We start from the raw sequence: 26,512 nt of genomic DNA on the forward strand, positions 1-26,512 counted from the left end.
AATCTTCCTTTCTGTTTTACCAGTAAGTCATATCACGGCCACCACTTAGCCTTTTTTCTCTCATCACTATTTGTAATTCCATAACCAGGCTAACCGCCGCACCAGATTTTTCTAAAGTAGTTCTCTCCACCCCCCGCCCACCGGTAAATTTCATCGGGAAAAAGAAACAGTAAAGTTCAAACAGTGCAAAATGGTTACACAATGCAAGTCTCCCTTTCATCCTGATCCCTAGTTCTAGGCCGAAGGTTCCTAACTCGATTTAGGAACCGGAGCCGAGGGGAATGTTTCCAGAGCAATGTGAATTCCCTGAACGCGCGATCGTCGGTGGACTCATAATTGTGCATCCAAACTTTTGCCTGCACCTCGAAAGGGTTCTGAGAACTCCCGAAGAAGGACTGGCTGAAAGGAGAGATGAAGCTGGAGACTCGGCAGCAGCTGGTAAAAACCTGTCATAACTCGTCCCAGCGAAAAAAAGTTCCCCCTCAACCATCCAACCGCGGCCCCCATGGAAAAACTCCGTTCCCCGTGGGCGGGATCACGGATCTTCCCTTCCCGAGTTTCTCGCCTGCCGCATTCCTGCCCTCCGGCGCGTCGGCGTGCGCTGACGTCACGACGCCGCGCGCGCGCAGTCCCGCCCCTGCAGAGCTCGGCGCTGGGACGGAGCCCAGGGTGTTCGCAGACCCGGAATGTGAAGCCTCGGCCGCGGCTGGCCCCGCTTCTCTGGCGAGCTCTCCCCCCCGGGCCTGCGCCCGCCGCCCGCAGCTCAGCCGGGAGGAGTCAGGGCGGCCGCGCCCTTCTGCCGTCTGCCCGCGTGGCCGCCGCCGCCGCCGCCGCCCCTCGGATTCCTCCGGGGCCGCTGAGGAGTTCGCTACGGAGGGAGGCGGGGGCCTTCGGGAGGAGGAGGCGGAGGAGGCGGAGGAGGCGGAGGGAAGGAAGATGGCGGCCGTGGAGCTCGAGTGGATCCCAGAGACTCTGTATAACACCGCCATCTCCGCTGTGGTGGACAACTACATCCGCTCCCGCCGCGACATCCGCTCCTTGCCCGAGAACATACAGTTCGACGTGTACTACAAGGTACGGGCCGTGGGCTACGGGCCGTGGGCCTGCTCTTCCCGCCGCAGCCCCTGGGGCCGCACCCCCTTCCACGTCCGCGAACCCCCGCGTTTAACCCCTCACCCCTCGTAGTGGGACCGGCGCCCCGAGACTTCTGGGGCGGTGCCGGGCTGTCCGGTGTAGAAACGCTCCATCTGCTATCTTCGTGTTTCAAGCTCTCGGGCCTTGATGGATGGATACCTCTTCGCAGTGAGACTCGCCCCCCCCCCCCCCCCCCCCGCTTTTGGTGTTCCCTGGTACCTCGGGGCCCCTCTGGGTAGGCCTCTCGCGTGGACTTCCTCTATTGCGCCCTTGTCCCACTCAGTCCTTGCCTTCCAGCCTGTGACTTCGGGAGTATTTTCTGCCCTCTCTTCCCCAGTTAAGTGTCAGCATCAGCTGGACTTTTTGTGTTTTTTGTGTTTTTTTTGCTTTTCCCCCCTCCTTTTTGCCTTCTCCTCTCTCCTGCCTCCTTCGCAAGTATTTTTCTTTTCTTGCTTCGTGTTACCCTTCTCGTCGGTCATTGCGAGGAAGTTGAGGAATTATTGGAAGTAGTGGTGTGCCTTATTCGCATATCCTTTGAAGCTGTGGTTTTTGTTTGTATTGATACTTGCAACTGAATAGGCGGTTTTATTAATACGGGAATGGTGATAAACTACCTGAAAGGAAGAAAGTGTTTCTTTAAAAAACAAACAAACAAACAAAAAACACTTTAGAATGTAAATCATGTTCATGTAGTTGAAAGTTGCAATCTTGCAGCGTTCCTGAATCGCTCCCCCTCAAAAATCTGAACAAAAAGTCTCCAAGTTCAGTCTCCAAGGAGGTTCAAGGGTAAGTGTCTTTAGACGTGGACAGTCTTGCAGTGTTTAGAGAGGGAGGAGAACTTTATGGACTCGGAGCCTCCCTTTTCCTCTCCCCCCACATTTGAATGTGAACAGTGGCCTTATTATTCAGTCCTCCTTGCCTTGAATTGGCGTGGATATCTCTTCTCCAGTAGCCACCCATGCAGAATTTGACCAGAAGTAAAAGTATGATTTATTTTTTAGATCTAAACATTTCCTCTTGATTTGTAAGTTGGCTGGAACATTGTAAACTAAGATTTAACAGATGTGTATGTTCTTACATATATATGGTGTTTTATGGCAGTTGTTTCATTGGGAAGATTGCCCGCTTTCTCCACCCCGGAATATTTTTTCAGAAAGCTGCTGACTTGCTACATTCTGTCTACTAAATCCAGCTGCTTTACGCCAGTTTAACAATTTTTACCCCCTAGATATTTGGAGAATATTCAGTTTGGTCATTTATATTATTATTTGGCGGGGGGGGGGGGGGGGGGGGCTGGTTAAAGAAAAATCTCCCTTTATTCCAGATCCCTTTGATACATTGATTTACTTTTGTGTGTGTCTAAGGAAGTTTTGTGTATTTAAAATGTATTCCTCCTGAGTTAAGAGTTCTTTCTCAGCCAGGGAAATGGCAACTTTGTGTGTGTGGTAACTGTATCCATTTTATTAAATCATATATTGTAACATTTTACACTTTTTAGAGAAAATCATTGGAAATTTAATCAAAGTACATTCAGTGGTTGAATTTCCTCAAAGTACCTGGATTTCTTCTAGTAACTTTCATTTCTAACTGAAGCTTTTCATTTGAGGATTATTAATAGTGATTGAACAGATGGTGCTGTTTGCCACATTTTGTGTTTCACATAGTCCACAAAGTTTTAATATGGCGTCTTTTGGGTACACATTTTATTCCTTAATGGTTGTCTGCCTGTTGGGAATGTGGCCCTGTGCTAAAGAAAAGGACGGTATTTAACATATGCCTGAAACTGTAAGTGCTCTTACACAGTTGTTTTGTTTAAGCCTCACAACTAAACTGTAAATTAGGGTATTAACCTGTTTTATAGGTGAGAAAGTGAAGTAATTTAATCAAGGTCTCATACCCAATATTCCTGTTTACCTTGCTTTCTTGCTTACTGTTTCCAGTTTTCTCCAGTTTCCAATTTTCTTCAGTTTATAGTTTCCAAGGAAAAACCCATAATCAGATCCCTCCAGTTGCCCCAACTTCCATCAAAAGGCATAGTCACAGACAAAATTACAGTATTTGTGCATCAAAAATTCCCCCATCCCGATTCACCGTAGTTCACTGTCACTCTGTTAATTTTTGTCAGTAGCTTCAGGTGCAGCTTTAGGAAATGTGGTTATGGAATAAATAGGAGATGAAGAAGCAGGTGTGCTGACTGCTCCTAAGAAGGGAAGGGAGAGAGAGGGATTGATCTGTACAAGGGTAAAATGTGAAAGTTGTTAAAAGTTTAAGGATGCTGGTGCTGCTGCTGCTGCTAAGTCGCTTCAGTCGTGTCCGACTCTTGGCGACCCCATAGATGGCAGCCCACCAGGCGCCCCCGTCCCTGGGATTCTCCAGGCAAAAACACTGGAGTGGGTTGCCATTTCCTTCCCCAGTGCATGAAAGTGAAAAGTGAAAGAGAAGTCGCTCAGTCGTGTCCGACTCTTAGCGACCCCATGGACTGCAGCCTACCAGGCTCCTCCGTCAATGGGATTTTCCAGGCAAGAGTACTGGAGTGGGTTGCTATTGCCTTCTCCAAAAGTTTAAGGATGGAAGATGTTAAAATATACTTCTTGTCTGAATGACAGACACCAAAACAGAATGAGAGGTTGAATATACAAGTGAGGCAGGGAATAAATTATGGAGCAGAGACCCTGAATACAGACATTAATTGAATGAACTTTGCCCCTTCTTTCACCATCCATAAATTAAGGTACCAGTCTTACATTGGAATTGGGGAAAAGACTACTGCTTCCTCTAAGATCAGATGGAAAGAGGTAAAGACATAAAGTATAAACATAGGTAAGTTTGTGAAGAATGGTTGTAAGGAATTAGGATAAGATCACTTGCTGACAGTAAGGGACAGGAGTGGCGGCTTTTATGTAGAAAGGCTAAACAGAAGTTGGAATGGCTGCTCAAGTATATAGAAAGGGACACTCACTAAAAATATGTTTTTTAAAAAATTGACAGAAGATATAGATGGTTCAATAAAACAGTACTCTACTAAATAATGTCGCTGACTCAGAATGATGTTTCGCTAAGGGCATTCAACGATTTGGGAACAGAAGTAGATAAAGTGAATAGAAAGAATTGTGAAATTATATACCAAGTGAAAGCAAATAGAGTGAACGGCTGGGTTCCTCAAAGAATGAAGTTTGTGATCTTTTTTTTTTTTTTTTTTTAGTTTGTGATCTTTTTATTGTAACTGCTGAATGGTCTGTTTTATATCCTGTTCCAGTGACAGGATTTGCCATAGAGTTAAATTTTGACCAGGTGAAGTGTTTCAGTAATGTGTTTTATTTTTTGTTTTCAGTCTTTAACTTAGTAATTTGGGGGTTTTAAAAATTATTATTGTACATCTCCTGCTGAAAACCATATGAATGAATTCCTGATTTAGTATTAGAATTGTGTTTTTTCTTCTTTTTTTGTGTTTATTTCTATTCTTAGTTATCTTCATCCTCAACTGATATTCTCATTATCTTTTAAAATTGGCTGGTAACAAATTGAAAAAAAATTTCTTGCAACATATTTGACAACCAAAGAGTTAATGTTTTTTCACATTAAAAAGCTCTTAGGATTAATAAATTGAAAACAGAAAATTCTCTGGTGATCCACTGGTTGGGATTCTGCACTTTCATAGTCAAGGACCCAGGTTTGATCCCTGGTTGGGGAATCTCCAAGCCCTATGATGTGACCAAAAATAAATAAATAAATAGCAAAAACTTTAGTGGGAGTGGGACATAAAAGAACATAAATAGGCAGCCATACCCTGTATATGGATGGAAAGGTAATATGTTATAAATATGTCAGCTCATGTCAGTTTAAGCTTTGAATTTATTGCAAGTTGAATCAGAATCTCAGGATTTTACTAAGTATAGGAAACTTATTAAATATGATGCTTACATGGAGGAATTAATTACCTGAGAATAAATGAGCCAAGGAAAATTTTAAATGTACAACATTCAGGATAGTCAAGTTTATTAGAAGACCATGTATGTTTTAAAACAATATAGTATTGGCAAAAGAACAGCAAAGAGGGAAATTGATTTCTAGGACATAGTAGACAGTCTACATGGAAGTTAAAGCATATTTAAGAATTTGTTTATATACTAAAGTTACAGGGCAATGCTGTGTTTAAACAGATGGGAGGAAGTTGGTTATCTGCAGGGAGTGTTAGACCTCTGCTTAACACTTTACATCAAAATGAATTCCAAGCAAATTAAGGATTTAAATATGGCAAATGATATCTTAAAAGCACCAAAATAAATTACTGGGTCAGTATCTTACAGTGAGGAATGACTGAAGTTCTTCTTTAAAGAAATTATTTTTAAAGTAATTTACAAATTTAAAATGTGTCAAGTGTTACAAAAATGAGTAAAGTAGAATGTGAAGTCCTCTGTTAATTCATCTTGCCAAAGCTGAAATACTGTCCTGGCATAGTGAAGGCTTCTCTAAGCATGAAACCAAAACCCAGGATGAAAAAAAGAAATGGATTCTGTTGAGTACATTAAAAATTAGGGGGGAAATTGAAAGCACATTTTAAAAAAAGACTATGTAAATGACCAACCTAGACAGCATATTAAAAAGCAGAGTCATTACTTTGCCAACAAAGGTCCATCTAGTCAAGGCTATGGTTTTTTAAGTAGTCGTGTATGGATATGAGCGTTGCACTATAAAGAAAGCTGAGGGCTGAAGAATTGAGGCTTTTGAACTGTGGTGTTGGAGAAGACCCTTGAGAGTCCCTTGGGCAGCAAGGAGATCCAACCAGTCCATCCTAAAGGAGATCAGTCATGAATATTCATTAAAAGGACTGATGCTGAAGGTGAAACTGCAATACTTTGGCCACCTGATGCGAAGAACCGACTCATTTAAAAGACCCTGATGCTGAGAAGGATTGAAGGCAGGAGGAGAAGGGGACGATAGAGGATGAGATGGTTGAATGGCATCACCGACTCAAAGGACATGAGCTTGAGCAAGCTCCAGGAGTTGGTGATGGACAGGGAGGCCTGGCGTTTTGCAGTGCATGGGGTCGCAGAGTCAGACATGACTGAGCAACTGAACTGAACTGAATTGATGCAAATGACGTTTGTCAGGTAAGAGATGAATTTCCTAACACAGAAAGAGCTAATGTTCATCGGTATATAAAGTACAACCAACTGATTTCCAGAAGACCTGAATAGCTAGCTCGCAGAACAGGAAAATATGAATGGCTAATAAACATCAAATGAAATGCAAATTAAAGTGCACTGTCAAGCCAAGTCAATCATGAAGAAGAAATAAAATCTGGAGAACTTACACCATCAAATATGGAGCTGTAACAGATAGTATAACGTGCAATTGCCATATAAATAGACAAATAGCCCAGTGGAGCAGTACAGTCCAGTAACAGACTGACACATGTACTGTCACCTGGTTTATGATAAAGGTGACATAGTGGTACAGTGGGGAAAGGAAGATCAAATAAATAGAGTTGGTTAGTTAGATATCCATGCAGAGGGAGAAAGATCATGGTCTTACCTTACATCATACACAATTACCATTTTCGGTGGATTGCTGATCTAAATGTGGAAAACAGTTTTTTAGAAAAAAGTTTTCACTGTGTCAGCAAAAATAAATAGGAGACAAAAAATGAGCTAAATGTAAAGGTAATTTGGTATATTGGCCTATTTTAAGATTAAGAACATCTGTTTATTAAAAGATATCATTAAAAGAGTGACAAGCAAAGCCACAGAGTGGGAGAAAATATTTGCAGCACATATCTCATAAAAGATTCATCCTGCATCTAAAGAACTAGAAATAAAATAAGAAGAAAAAAAAAAGAAAATAAGAAATAGCTAATTTTTTTTAAATGAGAAAATAATTTCAGTAGTCATCCAAAAAGAGGACATTCAAAGGTCCAGTGAAACATTTTGGAAAGATGCTCAACCTCATTTTGTCTTCAGGGAAATCGCTGTTCTACTATACTCTCTTCAGAATGACTAAATGAAAAGTGTTGGTAAGGATGTGGAGCAATCAGAACTCTCATAAACTGTTAGTGGAAGTGTTAATTGTTATACCATTTTGGAAAACTCAGATTATCTACTATAAAGTGTGTGTGTGTGTGTGTGTATACACCGTATAACCCAGTAATTCCTCCTCACGATTATAACAGTAATGTTCATAGCAACACTATTCATAATAAAGAAAAAAATGGAAATTATCCCAATAGCCATCAATAGGAGAATTGTAAATTGTGAAACAGTCATGTAGAGGAATATTTTACAGTGAAAATGAATGAACTGATGTTGCGAAACCATATGGATATATCTCACAGGTGACATTAAGTGAAAGAAATCAGCAAAGGAGTATATGCCAGAGGCTCCCAAACTTTCTCCCTTCATGGCACCCTTAGGTCAAAAGAAATAGCTGACAGCTTTGTTAATTAAGTGGTTACATATAAAAACTGAATGATACTTACGTTTTAACAACACAAGAACCATTAAAAAATGAATAAACAAAAATTGAAAGTATTTTACTTCATTTTTAAATAGGCACGATTACTTACTAGTACTGGAGTGTGTGTGTGTGTCAGACACTATACAACTTCTCAGATCTTGAAATTGAATTGGACATTACCATCCTTATTTTCTGTTACATGAGTTTTGCACTTTACTTTTATCATAACCACTGAACATGCTGCTTCACAAAGATAAAATGTCATTGAGGAACATAGGAACATAGCAGCGTAGTATTTGGCATGGTTTAATATAAATGTTGAATATTGTACCTTTCAAATTTAAAATATCTTGCAGTGCCCCAGGGCATTTTGGTGCAGTTTGGAAAATGTGGATATATAGTGTGTGATTCCATTTACATAAGGTTCAAAAACAGGCTTAAAAAATTAAAGTATTTTAAGTCTGGAGAGGTTACCCTTGGAGGATAGTGACTGCAGGAGCACAAAGGGAGATGTCTGGGATTCTGATGATGCTCAGTTTTATTAATGTCATCTGCATGTTGGTATAGGGGTATGGTCACTTTGTGAAAATTTATTGAACTTTGCATTCTTTTATTTTTCTTTTTAAAATTATGTATTTTTTATTGAAGTATAGTTGATGTACAATATTATGTATGTTAGAGGTATACAATATAGTGATTCACAATTTTCAAAGGTTATACTCCATTTATATTATTGTAAAATATTGGCTGTGTTCCCTGTGTTGTACAATATATCTCTGTAGCTTATTTTATATGTAATAGTTTGTACTGCTTAGAGCTTTACATTTTAAATATAAGTTGTGCACTCATCTGTGTATATGTCATACCTCAGTAAAAAGGTTTAAAAATTACCATTCTTCTTCCCTTGCCAGATTATCATGGTTTAATGATTCAAATAACTTACCTTTTCATCTACAATACCATGAAATTTTCCTATAGGAATGCTTGTTGACTGTACAGGAAATTCTGTTCAGGAATGTTAAGTACAGTATTGTTTATGATGGCAAAAATTGGAAACAACTGTTTGCTCATCAATCAGGAATGGAATATCATACTTCATTTAGAAAGAGTGAGGATGCTGGATATGTTGGTGTAAAGAGTACATGGGGAGAATAAAAGCTTGTCACAAAGTAGTATGAATAACATAATCATGTTTGTTGTTTTTAAATGAGTGAATATATGTGTGCATTTGAATACGTGTTGGAGAAAAACCTAGAGGAACACAAAATTTCAGTAGTATTTATTCAAGGGAGAGAATTGTTGTTTTTAATTTTGTACATATATTCTCTCTATATTTTTATACTAGAATTTTTATGATTTGTTTTATAAAAGAAGTAAAATTGAATTTTTAAGAATAAGCTGTCACATGAAGTTGTACTAAGAGGGGAATAGCCTAAAAGTTGATATTCTAAAATATTAGTGTGACTAAGAAGTCAGATGGCACAGTAGAGAATCTGCCTGCAATGCAGGAGACCTGGGTTCGATCCTTGGGTCTTCTGTTTTCAGGGGTTTCCCTGATGGCTCAGGTGGTAAAGAATCTGCCTGCAATGTGGGAGACCCAGGTTCAAGCCCTGGGTCAGGAAGATCCCCTGGAGAGGGGAATGGCAACCCACTCCACTATTCTTGCCTTGAGAATTACATGGACAGAGGAGCCTGGTGGGCTACAGTCCGTGGGTTCGCAAAGAGTCTGACATGACTGAGTGACTAAACACTTTTACTTTCACGTAAGAAGTAGGTCAAGGTGATTGGTTTAAGAGAAAAACAAGTCAACTAATTAAGTAGTTAATTGGCCACATTAATTCACTAGTTAGCCACATCAAGAAATGTGAGAGAAAGCTTACATGCTCAAAACTAGGATTGAGAAAGTAAAAATAATCATGGATACAATGGAAAGGGGAAAAATAGTCTTTTAAGTTGTAGCATAATTTGCTTTAGATGTAGCATAGCTTGTATGCCTGCCTGCTAAGTTGCTTCAGTTGTGTCTGATTCTGTGCAACCCCGTGGACTGTAGCCCACCAGGATCCTCTGTCCATTGGATTCTCCAGGCAAGAATACTGGAGTGGGTTGCCATTTCCTCTTACAGAGGATCTTTCCGACTGAAATTTGTGTTTCTAGGAAAGTACAAATAACCAAAGAGAAGTTGATAGACTAAAACCATAAAAGAAGTTAAATTATGTTTTTCCCTTTGTCCACGTGCCTCTTCCCGCAGCAGACAAAACTCCCACCATTATTAAACTATCTTGGGTATAGTCAAAGAATAGTTGATACTGTTGATACTTTCTTAAAGATTTATTTCTTATTTTTGTCTGTGCTGAGTCTTCATTGCTGCTTGTAGGGCTTCTCTAGTTGCAGGGAGTGGGGGCTCCCCCTCAGTTGCAGGCAAAGAGCTTCTTACTGTGGTGGATTCTGTTGTTGCAGAGCACAGGCTGTAGGGTGCTATGTCTGTATGTGAGCTAAGTCGCTTCAGGTGTGTCTGACTCTTGTGTGACCTGTGAACTGTAGTCTGTCAGGCTCCTCTGTCCATGGAATTCTCCAGGCAAGAATACTGGAATGGGTTGCCATGCCCTCCTCTGAGGGATCTTTCCGACCCAGGGATCGAACTGAAGTATCTTGCATCTCCTGTATTAGCATGCAGGTTACCACCGAGCCACCAGGGAAGCCCTGGTTTTCTTTTTTATAAGTTCCTTTCTATGTTTTCTAATTAAAAAATAAAAAGCATCTATGCAATTCTGCAGGAATCAAAGGAAACAATATTTGTTTCTATTTTTTGGCTACATGGCACATGGGATCTCAGTTCCCTTTGTTCCCCGATCAGGGATTAAACCCTTGCCCTGCAGTGAAAGGGAGGAGTCTTAACCACTGAATCAAACGTGTGGTGGTTTAATCCCTGATGTTTTAAAGTTGGCTGTCTAGAATACAGAAGGAAGTTTTTTGTTTTTAGGGTTTTTTCCCCTAATTAAAAAAAAAATTGCAGTGTAGTTAATTTACAGTGTTTCAAGTGCAGGGAATGATGTCTCTATATATAGAGACAGAATGTTTTCTTATAGCCATGGACTGTAGCCCACCAGCTGCTCTGTCCATGGGATTCTCCAGGCAAGAATACTGAAGTGGGTTGCCATTTCCTCCTCCAGTGGATCTTTCCGACCCAGGGATCAAACCTGGGTCTCCCACATTGCAGGCAGATTTCTTACCATCCGAACCACCAGGGAAGCCCCTCTTAAAACCATACTGTCTTCTTTCTACTGCCTCATGGATACACTCCTGATTTTCACCAAGGTTGGTAGTGATGCTTTAAGAAGAGAAGTCAAGAAACTTCTTACCTACATATAGAGATCACTGATACCTATTTGGTTATATGTTACTGATTATCATTGTTGGCTAGATTTTTCATCTAAGGAGACTCTTGGGGCTTCCCTCATAGCTCAATTGGTAAAGAATCCACCCTCAATGCAGGAGACCCTGGTTTGATTCCTGGGTCAGGAAGATCCACTGGAGAAGGGATAGGCTACCTACTCGAGGATTCTTGGGTTTCCCTTGTGGCTCAGCTGGTAAAGAATCTGCCTGCAATGTGGGAGACCTGGGTTCAATCCCTGGGTTGGGAAGATCCCTGGAGAAGGGAAAGGCTACTCACTCCAGTATTCTGGCCTGGAGAATTCCATGGACTGTATATTCCATGGGTTCCCAAAGAGTTGGACACGACTGAGTGACCTTCACTTTCAGCTTTTGTTTTGACTTTCCATTTGTATCATGATAGCATCTTCCACCATTAATACAATCATGTTATCTTGAAAATGTTCCATTGACCCCCCCCAAATGAGAGAGTTAGAGAATCTGGGTTCTAGACATAAATTCATTCTTATAATGATTGGGGAGAAAACTCTTTAATTTCTCTTTTAATGGATGGTGAATCTAGTATCATATATGTGGACAGTGTATTTAAAGTTAGGAAAGGGTTGTGTTCCCATTTGAGAGTTAACTATTTCTTGTACTTTAAATAATGTGAATATGTCTACTCGGCTTACTTATCAGTAAACAAAGCACTTTGCCCTGCAAGATGCAAATAATCATATGTTGGTCAGTTGTTGTTGTTGTTGTTGTTTTTGAGTATAATGGAACCAATGAGTGTGGAGCAGCTGAGAAATTAAAATGTTATCAAAAGCAATAATGAATTTGTTTACTTGGCCGCATCAGGTCTTAGTTGCAGCACGTGGGATTTTCGTTGCATCCTGTGGACTCTTTCATCGAGCTGCACGGACTCAGTGGCTGTAGCTCGTGGACTTAGTTGCTCTGAGGCATGTGGGATCTTAGTTACCTGACTGGGAATCGAATCCACCTCACCTGTATTATAAGGTGGATTCTTAACCCCTGGACCACCAGGGAAGTCCCATAAGAAGTAAGAAATTTAAATATTGGTTTACCTCCAGAAGAAAGCATTTCTTTTTTAATTAAATGTGCATTATAGTAAAATACTTCTACAGTACTTGCTGTAATCCCTGATGTACAATCTGAGATCACAGTGCACTCAAGCAACAGGTAAAGGACACTGCATGTGACATACAGTGTAATACGAAAATAGGATAAAGAAATTTATATTCCAAAGTGAATTTATTTAGAACTACATTTCAAGTGAACTTTGAGATTAGAGAACAAGAATAAATGTATCTTACGTGTGTTAAACAAAACAAAATATTGCTACTTTTATTTATCTTAACAGTAAAGGCTACACTTGTTTAGAGGTAATGGATGCATTATTTTTAGAAAACATTTTATTACTGAAAAATTAAGGACAAAAGTAGATGGAATAGAATAATGGATCTCCACGTGTCCATTGCTGAGCTTCAACAGTTACTAATTCTTGGCTAGTCTTACTGTTGAATCTGTTTTCTACAATCCCCTTTCATTTAGTATTTGGAAGTACATCATTTAATTTCATCTGTAAATATCTTAGTAGTCATCATACTATTATAACACCAAAGAAAATTAACAGTAATTCTTTATTAAATTGCCAGTCGTTCAAATTTTCAGTTTTTAAATGTCAAATATGTATATAGTTTTACAGTTTGTTTATTTGGATCAGAATCTGGATAAGATCTGTACCTTGGCTGTTGGCTGATATATCTATCTTAAGGCTCTCTTGGTCTGTAGATTCCCTATCCATCTGTTTTCTTATCTTTGCAACTTATTTGTTGAAGAGACGGGATCCTTTTTCCTATAGACTCTACAGAGTTTCCTTTGGTTGCGAGATTCCAGTGATAGACCTTTAAAACATTTTCATCATCCCTTGTAGGTGTTTCAGCCTTTTTCCTTGTGAATACTTCATAGGTTTCACTGGTTTCAGACCAGTTTTTAAAGCCAAGCTCAGGATTTGGGGGCTGTAGATTAGGTAGTATGAATTTGGACTGCATACTTACAAATGTCCTAGGCTGGAGGTTTTAGTTTTTCACAGCAGACTTTGCCAAGGCTGTGGGAGATGTTCTAGACTTTTATTCCTGGATTTAGTGAATCAGTTCAGTGCCAGATTCCTTTGCTTAAAAGGATCTGCTGCCTTTAATTCTTCCTATCTATCTGGTCATTGCACTCTGGTCCACAGCCACTTGGAGCTATAAAACTATTGTTTTTCTTTTCAGCTGTTTTTGAGTTTATGTCTCCTTAATTTGGGGCAGCTATGAAGTTTCTGCTCTTAATTTCAAACTCGGCTATTTATCCCCAAGTTGTTTTGTGATATTTTATCCAGCATTACTCTGTTTGGAAAGGGGCTGCAAAGCTTTTATCTGTTTGTTGGTGCTGTCTGCCATATTGCCAGAAGCTTGACTCCCATTCCTTTGCAAACCTCTGCCAAACTGCTTTCTTCATTGGTCTGGGTATTTTATTTGTGTTCCTAAAACACTGCCTGTCTTGGTTATATAATCTGAACATCATTTATTTTCCTGCCTTGACAGCCTCTGAATTTTTTGAAATCACAGTTCTTTTTTTTTTTTTTTTTTTAATTTTTAAATTTTTGGCTATGCCACGTGATGTGTGGGATGTGGGAACTAAGACATGTGGGATCTTAGTTCCCCAGCTAGGGATCGAGCCCACAGTTCCTGCACCCCCTGCAGTGGAAGTGCAGAGTCTTAAACTGGACCACCAGGGAAGTCCCTGAAATCACAGAACAGTTCTCACTGTCTTTGTGTTCCAGTGGTGATCATAGTCACCACTGTATTCTCCAAACTTAGGACAATCTGCCTTACACAAATGTTCATGATATTAAGTTAATTTTGAAAAGTAAGTAGAATGTTCCTAGCTATAATAATCTTGATTTTGATATGAAAATTACAAAGGTTAAACAGATTCAGAAAGCTGAGAGTTTAACACAATGAATACACCAGGTACTTGGTAAAAGATCAGATGTCAAATTAGGGAACACCTATTTTTGTCTTTAAATTTAAGCAACTATTACAATTTGTTCTTGATTTCTACATTCAGATACTAGAACCTTATGTTCTTCACTGTAGTTTATTAAGTTTGCTTTCAGATTTGTTCTCAGTTTATTGTATGGGCATGGTGTGTCAGCACAGTAGAGGACTGGACAGGGGAGCCTAGGAGATGTCTCTTTGAGATGCTTACAGTCTGATTGAGGAGGCAGTAAATAACTGTGTCAAATCCGGGTTTTTCCCTTAATGTCAGATTCATCAGGTGAATTTGGGAAATTTCAATAAGTAATTATAGAATAGCAGTATTGAATACTTGATTCTCTAATTGATAAGCTCCAGAGGTAGAGAGTATGTTTTTTTAAATTTTGTTTGTTTCCTCTAAGGTTCTTAGTTCTACCCAGAGCAGATGGCTACCAGTTTGGATTTTGCATTCAGATAATATTGAATGTATGTCTATTCCTAGGCATTGTGTTGGGCATTGAGAATATAGTGGTGAAAGTGGTCAGAGTGTAGAGTGTAATGGAATGACATGTTTAACAAATTATCACTTAAATGAATGTGTGTGTGCATGCCTTCGTGCACCTGTGGAAGAAAAATAAATGTTATGAGCAGGTATAACAGGGAACAGAACTTAGTTTGGGGAGTCAAGGGAAGGTCTCTGAAAAAGTGAGGTGTTAGCTGAGACCAGTAGGATGGTTACAAATTAACCAAATAAAGAATCATGGCATCAGTGTTTCATGTGCAGGCAGCAGGTTTATGTACAAAATGTCAGGAGGTGGAATAGAACTAAAGGAAAGTTAGGGTGGCAGAAATGTGTAGGGGATCAGGGAGAAAGAATGGTGAAAGATGAGGTTTGAAAGCTGGTAGGAGTTGGATGACTTTTAGAGACTGGTAGACCACATGAACAATTTTGGATTACGTACACATTGAAGGTGCATGCTTTTAAACAGTAATGGCATGAAATGATTCACTTTTTCAAAAGTTCATTCTGCTTGCTATGTGGACGTTGATTAGAGGAGAACAAGAATGGTAATGGAAAGACTCAGTTCAGTTCAGTTGCTCAGCTGTGTCTGACTCTATGCAACCCCATGGACTGCAGCACGCCAGGCTTCCCAGTCCACCAATCCCAGAGCTTACTCAAACTCGTGTCCGTTGAGTTGGTGATGCCATCCAACCATCTCATCCTCTGTAGTCCCCTTCTGCCTTCAGTCTTTCCCAGCATCAGGGCCTTTTCCAGTGAGTCAGTTCTTCACATCAGGTGGCCAAAGTATTGGAGCTTCAGCTTCAGCATCAGTCCTTCCAGTGAATATTCAGGACTGATTTCCTTTAGGATTGACTGGTTTGATGGAAAGACTAGTTTTATGAAACATTTGCAGTAATCCGGTAAAAGATGTGAAATATAAATCCTGTACCATAGATGCTTAGGGATTATTGGACTGTTGCATCCTGCCCTCTCATTTTCCTTCCGCTTGGTGCTTCCACCATAAGCGCAATATCAGCAGTTCTTCGGTGACTGAAAGAGAGGGGAAACTGTTCCAGACATGAGTGAGATACATGAGTTTCATAAAGTATGTGTGGGTGGGTGTGTTTGTGACTTCGTAGTTATTCTTAGACCATAGTTTTGGGCTGTTTCTTTTATGTCTTTTTCTAAACCTTTCTGAAGTTTCTGTTGTTGGGAATTAGCCTAGATTATTTTGTTTGCTAATTTGATATTAATGCTAAACTGTTCACTCAGCCTGGTAATTTTGGATTGGCTGAGAAAGCAGGTATGTCAGTTCAGAATGTCTTAGGCTAAGGAAGGCTTTCGTCTCCATCTTTATCTTGCAAAGAGTTCTCTGGGTTTGAGGCTGTCTTGCATTACCCTTGCAATAGCTGCCTTCAGTTTTTTTTTTTTTATTTTTTTTTTTTTTTTTTTTTTTTTAATTTTTTTTTTTTGCCTTCAGTTTTTATAGAAAAAATGTTTAGTGTCTGAAAGCCCTTGCTTCTGAAACATCACCACAAGTTTCACCTCTTTATGTATTCAAGATATTAAATCCAACACAAGTATGTTCCTAATATTTTACTTTTGTTATATTTTTAATTTTTGTTTACAGTATTTTATACTCATGGACATTTTCGGTGTTTATGAAATCACATATCTCTTCTTCCTTTATGATTTTGCCTGTAGTATATAATGCTTTTAGAAGGGCAGTGTTACAAGGTGACTTTTAACATGGATGTTACTTTATTGTTTAATATTAATATTTAGAACTTTGATAAGACTGGGATTTATTTTTGTTCTATCAGGAGGTACCTTACTTTGTTTCTTCATTTTTATGCATTCTTTGTTAACTAATTTTTTCTTTTAATGATCTTAAAATGCTCCCTTTATCAAATGTTAAGTTTTTATGTATACTAAGATCTGCTTTTGAACTCTGCATTTTGTTCCATTGATTGGTCTGTCTTCATACTTGTATGATATTGTTTTAGTTGTATTTTTATTGTCTGTTTTCGTATCTGTTGGGAGATAGTTTACATACTTCTAAAAAATAAACTTGTTCTTTCTTATTTTCTTTAAGATATCAATAGCTAAAAGTAGTTGCTAGTCCTTTAATAACCTCCTTACTCAGTGGGTGCAGAATTTAATATTAAAACACATTATATAATAATGAACTAAAATAAGTCATTTTAAAATATCTGATGTAAGAATCATTATCAAAGAACCTAGAGCCTCAGTTTTCTTTCTTCTAAGCTCTACTCTGTAAGATACATGAATCTAAGAAGGAATTAATCTTCTATTATTTCTATAAAAATGTTTTAAATTGCTTGTTTTATACTCTTTCTTACTTCCTGATATAATACCTTTGAAAAGTATTATAGTGTAAGTTATGAAGAACATGGATTTAAGGACAGACTGCCTGGAGATTGTCATCTTGCTGCTTCTTAATTGTATGATTTTGAGCAAATTATTTAACTTTGTATGCCTCAGTTTCCTTATCTGTGGAAGGACAGAATGAGTTGCTTGTGAAAAGTGTTTAGAACAGTACCTGGCACAGTAAAATGCTGTTTATTTTGGATTGGTATTCAGAAGTCCTGTTCATATAATGTATAAATTTGCATTTTGGGGGAGAAGCCTGATAAGGTGTTTTGTTTTTTTTTTAACTGAAGTATAGCTCCTGTGCATGAAAAGATGATTGGATCATTTGAAACAGTTAAATCACTATTCTTTACCCCAGATTTAAATGTGGACCCATTTGTAGCTAGAAAAAGTGAACTGCTGAGAGATTTTTAAAAAAGCTTGTGTTTATTAATAGGCATACTTTTAATATATTTAAAAAGGTAACTAAGCTTACGGCTTTCCTTCAAACCCCATTTGTTAGGAAATTTTCAGTATTAAAGGGATATTATGCGTTATAGAACATAGAGTTTAATTGTTTTTATTTGACTAGTGAATACAGGTAAAAAAGTGGTATAACTTTCATTTCTTATATTTTACAAAAGAAATTCTAAGTATTAAGTTTACTAGTGGGTTATTTTGATAAGAAACTAAGGTTTTTTGGTCCTAAACTCTTTTTGAAGTATGTATATGTATGTATTTTGTTAACTGCGTTTATTTTTCTGTCCCAAATCAGAAATTTATAATACTGGTAAGTCCCAAAATAGGGGTTTGATTATAAATTCTCAGCTTTATTTTTCCTGAGTTTTTCCTTTGTTGGTTAATAGTGAAGATGTATGTGATGGTAGTGAATTTTATCATATGCATTCCCAGAAGCTCTTTTTATTTATTTATTTTTACCACAGAAAACATAATCATCTCCAAAAATAGCAAATCTTTCCTTATGAAGGTTTATGGTTCATATGAGTATCCAACCACTGTGTGAAGATAACATTTCTGCCTCCCCTTCCTGAGCATGTGGTAGGTAGTTCTTACCCTCTCTCCCCCCAGCAGTCATCATGGATGGTTCACAGAAGTCTTCGGGGCGGGGGGAGGGGGTGTGTGTGCTGTGATGAGTCTTGGTTGTTTCCCGTGGCCTTCTCCTGGGAATCATGGGCTCTGGAGCATGCAGGCTCAGTAGTCGTGCTGCGGGCTTAGTTGCCCTGTGGCATGTGGGATCTTGGTTCCCTGACGAGGGTTCGAACCTCATCCCAAGCATTGGAAGGAGGATTCCAACCACTGGACCACCAGGGAAGTCCCTGCAAAGTGGTCATTGTTGCGTGGTAGTCCTATATCTGCCTAATATGACCTGGCCCCCATCATGACTAGTCTTCCCTAGTGGCTCAGACAGTAAAGAGTCTGCCTGCAAGGCGGGAGACCAGGGTTTGATCCCTGGGTCGGAAAAATCCCCTGGAGAAGGGAATGGCAACCCACTCCAGTATTCTTGCCTGGAAATTCCCATGGATGGGGGAGGCTGGCGGGCCCCAATCTATGGAGTTGCAAAGAGTCAGACACGACTGAGCGACTGACACACACACCCCCCATATATCCCCCCTCCAACACACACACACTCCACCCCCATCGTGACTAGTGATTTATCCCCGAGTTTGCTGGTTGAGTCTGTAGTATGTTTTCCCTGTGCAAAATTAACTAGCCTATTTGGCAAATGAATTCAGGAGCATGTCCTCTTTCTGAAACACATGTTTTTGTCAAATGAGCTAAGTATTAAGTGCTTATGTAGAAAGTGAGTTGATAGAGCAAAATCTCTGCCTTCCATAAGGCGCTGTAGAGCAAATATAAATTGAGTAACATATGGTGAAGTTGAGGCATGGGAAAGAGGGGCAGTAGTATTTTTTTTTTAACTGTGTGTATGTATTATTTGGGATAAACATTTAATAAATACATTTATTTAAATATTGTTTTAAATGGAAGTTTTAGAAAGTCAGGCAAAAGGAATGAATGAGTGACATGATTAGAAATCGTGCCATACTGGATTGCTTTAGACATGATGTACTGTTAGTCTGCTTGTGAAGTTTCATGCCCAGTACTGATCTGAGATTCGTGTGGTCTGAAGAGCCCTTAATGGGGCATAGTGCCTATTTCTGGCTTCTGGACATTATCTTTGCTATTATTTTGATAATTTTACTTGATCCAGTTTTAAGGAAAAAAGTTTCTTGACTATAACTGTTTTAATGTTTAATAGATAATTATAATATATAGCATTTTTTGTTACTTAGCATTTACCAGATGCTCTTTTATAAATATTAATATCTAGCTATTTTATATGACTGTTAAAATGTATGAATTACAGAGATTTGTTAATTTGGCATTACATTTCTCTTAGCATAAGCATCTTTTCTGATATTACTGTGTAATTGTAACTTTGAGCAGTAGTCATGATTCATGAAGTATTAAGTCCATGAAATTATATTTATAAGTATCATTAAAGTAGAAATTGGATTAAATTTTTTTCAGTGATCTATTTTTTGTTTGTTTTTAATTTCAGCTATACCAGCAGGGACGCTTGTGTCAACTGGGCAGTGAATTTTGTGAATTGGAAGTTTTTGGTAAAGTATTGAGAGCTTTGGATAAAAGGTAAATTCATTTTGTAACAATTGTGGTAAACTATACTATACATATTCTAAATTTTACCATTGTGATCATTTTTTAAGTTTACAATTCAGTAGCCTTAGGGACATTATTTTGTTTTGAAAACATCAATACCGCCCTTGCTTTCTGTGTTCAAAAAACAAAGAATGAATTCATCTACCATGTTCTGGCTATTATGTGGTAGGAGTTACATGTAGGTGTAGGTGACATGGCATTTGATTGTTCTTGCTGTTATTCTTCCCTAAATTTAAGTGCCATTTCTTTTTTCTAACCTACATTTCTAGGAAAATAAGAAGATAGGTTTACAAAATACTCTACAATCTCTAGTATGAACATTGGCAAGTTATTTCATTTGTTCAACAAATTAAGTAAATACTTGTTAGAATGCCTGTGTGTGTCAGATACTGTTTTAGATGTTGGGTTACAGCAGTAAGTTCCTCAAGGTCTCTTCCTCATGGAATTTGTATTTTAGAAAGGGATGATACAGTGATCAACAAGTAAATCACATGATTTCACTGTTCAGGGGTGCCTTTGGAATGATGCCTATGTACTTAACCTAAGAGAAATTTCTTGGTTAGTTGATTAATTAAAATTAATCTGTAGAAAAACAACAGATGAGAACTTCATTTTGGGACAAGAAGGCTATAGGAAAACTTTCCTAAAAAATTCTTTAATAATTTCTCTATGCAGTTTTAAAGATGGCCATTGTGAAGATTTAGTAGACTACCTCTCTTTCATCTCTCAGGTTATCTTTCACCAAGTCCAAATCCCTTGATAAGTGTTTAATGTATTTGTGAAACTAAAAGCATGTAGTTTGACTTTTCCTCTCCTTTATCCAAAGCAGTGACTTTGTTATTTACAGTTTTGTTTAAAACAGTTTTTTTATTGAGATGATTCACATACCATAAACTCACCATTTTGAATTGTACAATTCAGTGATTTTTAGTATTTCCATAAGTTTCTGCAACTATCACCACTGTCTAATTCTGGAACATTTTCATCATCCCAAAAAGATACCTGGTACCCGTTAACAGTCACTCTCTGTTTGTTTCTCTTTACCCCTAGTCCCTGGCCTCCCCATAATCTACTTTCTGTCTCTGGATGTATGTATTCTAGACATTTCATATAAATGGAATCATAAAATACATGCTCTTTTGTGACTGAATTTTACTTATAATGTTTTCAAGATTCATTCGTGGTTGTTGTTTCAGTACTTCATTCCTTTTTATGAATAATTTTACATCATATGGATATACTATGTTTTGGTTATTTAGTCATCTGTTGATGGACACTTGGGTTGTTTCTACTTTTTGGCTATTATGAATAATGCTGCTGTGAGTGCTCATGGACAAGACTTTGTGTGAACATAATGTTCTCTTGTATGCATATGTAACTAGGTTGAGTAACCCCTAAATTGTTTTCCACAGCAGCTGCACCATTTTATGTCCCTACTATCATGTATGAGGGCTTCCCAGGTGGCGCTAGTGGTAAAGAACCCACCTGCCAATGCAAGAGAACAAAATTCGATCCCTGGTTTGGGAAGATCCCCTGGATGAGGGCATGACAACCCACTCCAGTATTCTTGTCTGGAGAATCCCATGGACAGAGGAGCCTGGTGGGCTATAGTCCATAGGGTCGCAAGAATCAGGCACAACTGACATGACTTAGCATACGTACACGCACCCATGTATGAAGGTTCAAATTTTTCCATATCCTTGCCATCACTTTTTAAGTATTATTATAGCCATCTTAGATGGTGTGAAGTGGTATTTCATTTGTGAGTTGATTTGCATTTCCCTAATGACTAATGATAATGAGCGCCTTTTCTTGTGGTTATTGGCCATTTGTGTATTTTCTTTGGAGAAATCTCTATTCAGATCTAGTGCCCATTTTTAAATTGGGTCATTGTTGAACTACAAGATAATTTGGTTTTTAAAATTGATGTTAGAAGTTCATTTTATCCTTCACTGTCATCAGTGTACACATATAGAATCAGTTCACTGAGTAACAAATATTAGGCTAACTGTGAATTATTATGGCATCATAACAGGCAAAAAGCTGCTTTTATCTTAACCCATCTTTGAAAATAATGGTATTATTACTTCAAAAAGGCAAATAAGTGTTTTCTAAAAGGACAAAATATGTTACCTTTACAATAACAATAATGACCTTTTCCTTCTCTTTCAGACATTTGCTTCATCATTGTTTCCAGGCTTTGATGGATCATGGTGTGAAAGTTGCTTCAGTCTTAGCCTACTCATTCAGTAGACGGTGCTCTTATATAGCAGAATCAGATGCTGCAGTAAAGGAGAAAGCCATTCAGGTTGGCTTTGTCTTAGGTAGGTCATGGTAAAATAGAGGAGTGTTTTGTCCTGTGACATGACTCAGAATTAAACCTGCTGGCATTATAGGATTCTCCCAGTACATTCCCACAGTCAGCATAAAGAGGTTATGAGGAAAACCTCAGAAGAGTTAGGTGTGATACGCTGAACATTAACTTTGTGCTGAGGACTATACTATGCATTTAAATACTATCTTTCAAAAAAAATCCTCATGAAATTCTAGTGATGTGATGGTATTAATAGCATCTTACAAATGAGGAAATAGTCTCAGAAAAGTTGAGTAACTTGCTCAAGTCACATAGTAATGGAGCTAAGTTTAGAACCCTGTGGGTTTGTGATTCCATACCAGTTAAGTTTCTACTGTGTCAGACTGCTACCAGCCTCTTCACAGCTGTGACGTGGGACAAAGTTGTTTTGGCACCTGAGTTTTCCCATCTCTACAATGAGGGTAAATCTGCATTCCTCATGGGCATATTCAAGAATATTGAAAACATAAATGGAAAAGGATTCTAAAAAGATTTTTATGCTACACGTACAAAAAAATACTGTTTAACTTTTGCATAATATTTTAATATGACTTTAATAAATTATTTACATAGGTAAATATGTTTCAGGCACTTATTATTGAAGTTATTGCTACCCTTTTTTGTCAAATACTTATTTTGAAATGATTGTAGACTCACTGACAGTATCAAAACCAGGAAATTGATACTGGTTTAATAGTTTTACCTAGACTACAAACCTATTAGGTCAACCAAAACGTTTGTTCCAGTTTTTCCGTAACATCTTACAGAAATACTCAAAAGGAACTTTCTGACCAATCCAATATTTAACATTCATTAGTTTTTATATATACTCATTTGTGTGTGTGTGTTTAAATGTAGTTGACCTACAGTATTATGTTGGTTTCAGGCATACTGCACAATGATTTGGAATTTGTATGCATTATGAAATGATTGCGTGACAAGTATAGTCCCCATACAAAGTTATTACAATAATATTGACCATATTTCTTAGGCTGTATATTACATTCCTATATTATACTCCAGTTTTCTAACTGGAGGTTCATACCGCTTAATCCCCTTCACCTATTTCACCCCATCCCCACCTCCTTTCTCTGGCAACCAGCTGTTTGGTTGGTGTATTTATGACTCTATTTTCATTTTGTTTTGGATTCTACATATAAGTGAGATAATACGATATTTTTCTTTCTCTGACTTAATTCATTTAGCGTGATACCCTTTAGATTTATCTGTGTTGCAAGGTTTCTCCTTTTTTAAAAAATTCTGATTGGATAGTATTTTACTGTATGTGTGTATAAAATGTATCTCATACCTTTTCTGTCCATTCATCTATTGATGAATTTAGGTTGCTTACATATCTTGGCTATTATAAATAATGCTGTAGTGAACATTGGGGTGCATGTATCTTTTTGAATTAGTGTTTTTGCCTTTTTTGGGTAAATACTAAGTGAGACTGCTAGATCATATGGCAGTTCTATTTGTTATTTTTTGAGCAACCTCCATACTGTTTTCCATAGTAGCTGTGCCAGTTTACAATCCTACAAGCAGTGCAGGAGGTTCCTTTTTCTTCACATTCTCATGAATACTTGTTAATTGTTGTTTTGTGGTAATAGCCATCCTGATAGGTAGGAGGTGATATCTCATTGTGGTTTTGATATGCATTTGCCTGATGATTAGTGATGTTAAGCATCTTTTCATGTGTCTGTTGGTCATCTGTAAGTCTTTTTTGGAAAAATGTCTATTCAGGTCCTCTGCCCATTTTTAACTGGAGTGTTTGGTTTTTGAGTTGTCATGTGTGCTTTTTCTATGCAGTTGATTCCATGTAAATATTCATATAACCACCATTACCATCAGGATACAGGACTGTTCCATCATCACATTCTACCATTCTTAAAAAAAAAATTATTTATTTATTTTAATTGGAGGATAATTGCTTTACGATATTGTGATAGGTTTTGCCATGCATCAACATGAATCTGCCACAGGTATACATGTGTCGTCCCCCGCATCCTGAACCTCCCTCCCACCTCCCTCCCCACCTTATCCCTCTGGGTTGTCACAGAGCATGAACTTTGGATGCTCTGCTTCATGCATCAAACTTGCCCTGTTTTACATATGTCTATGTCATCTATTTTACATATGTCTACCATTCATTTTTAACTTCTCACATTAATGTGTGTGTGTCTCTCTCTTGCACATCCACATATATTCTTCACCAACAAATTTTCATGAACATTTCCTTCAATATTAGAGAAAATTTTTTGTAGTGGTCATAGACAGTTTGCTGGAGGAACTCAACATCCTTTTCTGAAAAAAATTTTCATCATTTATCCTTTGATAGTCCCATGGACTATAAATTGCAACAAAGAATTATGACTAAGAATGTCTGTTAACAGTAGAGTGTTTATGATCTTGATGAATGTTAATATTGACATCCATTTAGTCCTAGATGGTCATGTAAAAATCTATGTAGGAGATATTTAGTATTAAGGAAGACAAAAGGCAGGAAGGCTAATAGTCACTGAGATCTTCTGTTATCTCTATACTCATATCAATCTGGCCTCTGTAAGGAGCCAGATTGAACATCTGTATTATCAGTCTTGATCCTAAAATTACTGAAACAGTGAAAAAACTTCATACCAGAAGTCTGTGTGATGTACACTTTTTTAAAAATTGCAGCTTTATTGAGATGTACTTCATAGGCCATGCAGTTTACCCAGTCAGAGTATACAGTTCAAAGGTTTTAAAACTTAAGATTCCACAAGCCGCATGGTCATTGCAAAGCTGGGATCCTGCTTCACTGGTATGGGTGCCTCAGGATTCTGAGAAGAGGCCCGTGGGTCTAGAATCTTGACCTCTAGGAGGGGCACCTCAGTGACTAGTTCTTTGATGGGATACTGTGAATCTAGATTTGTAAGTGTTGGAAATCTGCAACTGAAATTAACTTACAGAGATGAATTGCACTGCCGGAGTAAAGAAGCGTCACCTTTGGGCACTGTCAGCAGAGCCCTTTCTGGCAGAAACCAGAAGGTACTGGGGAGTGTCTCTTACTTCTGCAGTCTTGCAGCTTTCTCTCTAATGCCTTTTTTTATAGAGACTACCAGGGAACCAGCTGGCAAAGGAGAAATGGGATAATAGAGTCCTAGCTCCGCATCATCAAATAGTCTAGAAAGGTTGGTTTGAAGCTGAAAGACATGATAGCCTAATAACCAGCACAGTGCTCAGTATGTTGAGATGATGAGTAGGAGATTGCTTAATATGACTATTATAATCACATTAATCTAGTCATTTAGTGAGTACCCTAAAATAATAATCATATTTAGGGGAAGAAGTATTCTAAGGCACATTTCTCTCCATTTAAAATATTTGTTTCATTACACACAGTTAAACATAAAACACCAGTCTGAGCAAAATATTTTTTCTTCAACCCAGTTCCTATTGACACTATTAAGACTAATTGGCACTATCAAAAAATGTATTAAACCACTAGGAGGGGGTATTGAGCCTCAAAAAAGATGGACAGTATTCTAAGGAAGTGATGCCTAGATGCTCAGTGCATTAGGACTGTTGAAGGACAGCAGTTTAATTTATTGCTAAAAAAAAAAAAAGATGATCTAGCACTACTGTCTCTCTTAATCTGTGTGTCCTCTATCTTGTGCTTTATTGGAAGAAGATGAAGTTTATTTGATTGAAAAGTTAATGTTAACCCTGCGTGATGAAAATGTTAGAAAAATCACTAAGTATAGTGGCTAATTAACTGGAAAATGTCAGCTCTTAGTGGAATATTTTTAGAGGGTTAAAACTCTTGGTTCCTTATTCAGGGATTCAACTTGGATCTAATGCCACTAGTTTGTTTGAAAGTATTTTAAAAATTTCATAGTTGGTGTCTTTGTTTTGGACTAATAAACACAGAGGTTTTTTCCATTTTAGATAACGTTCATGGTAAGCATGTCATTTTAGCTTTCAGGTGATTGTTAAATTATCTGAAGCTTTTGGTTTTTCTTGTCCTCTAGGTGGCTTTCTTTCAGATGCAGGCTGGTACAGTGATGCCGAGAAGGTTTTTCTGTCTTGCCTCCAGTTGTGTACTCTACATGATGAGATGCCTCATTGGTTTCGTGCAGTAGAATGTTGTGTGAGGTAAGTTGGAGCAGTCCTGTAATTACATTCTGTAATGGTGTTAGTGGCTTTTCTAGTTGTAGCTCGTCTAAGCGAACTCCAACATTTGATTAACCTTCTGAGATGACATTCATGTGTCAGTTTCACCAGTCTGGCCTCCTGTCTCTCATCACCAAAATAGAGTTATCTTGGTATAGACAGCTTAGATTGAAGTGTTACAAACCAGACTGTGTTTTATATATATCTTTTTTCTTTGTCATAGACCTGGTTTGTTCATTCATTCAACAAATATTTATAGAATGCTGTACTAGGCACTGGATGCTTGGAGAAGAAATATACTTATTTCTTGGGTGTTTTTTGGGTTGCTTGTAACAAACAGAAATGTTTGTTTACATTTCTGGACTCGTACATAACCCGATTAATATTTTACTTACAAATAACTTCTTGAAAATTCATTTTTTAACAGAT

General features: G+C 38.0%; 1 protein-coding gene across 1 annotated transcript in view; it reads left to right on the top strand.

Moving 5' to 3' along the window:
- Nucleotides 1-632: 632 nt before the first annotated feature.
- Nucleotides 633-26,512, top strand: part of APPBP2 (amyloid beta precursor protein binding protein 2) — a 63,482-nt gene continuing 37,602 nt past the window's right edge. The window contains exons 1-4 of the mRNA XM_043902921.1: nt 633-1,074; nt 19,460-19,548; nt 21,751-21,902; nt 25,942-26,065. Coding sequence (XP_043758856.1) covers nt 937-1,074; nt 19,460-19,548; nt 21,751-21,902; nt 25,942-26,065 — 503 coding nt within the window. The 5' untranslated portion in view covers nt 633-936. The remainder of the gene's footprint in view (nt 1,075-19,459; nt 19,549-21,750; nt 21,903-25,941; nt 26,066-26,512) is intronic.

The sequence above is a fragment of the Cervus elaphus genome, chromosome 5 (assembly GCF_910594005.1).
Source record: "Cervus elaphus chromosome 5, mCerEla1.1, whole genome shotgun sequence".
In the NCBI taxonomy this organism is placed as follows: domain Eukaryota; kingdom Metazoa; phylum Chordata; class Mammalia; order Artiodactyla; family Cervidae; genus Cervus; species Cervus elaphus.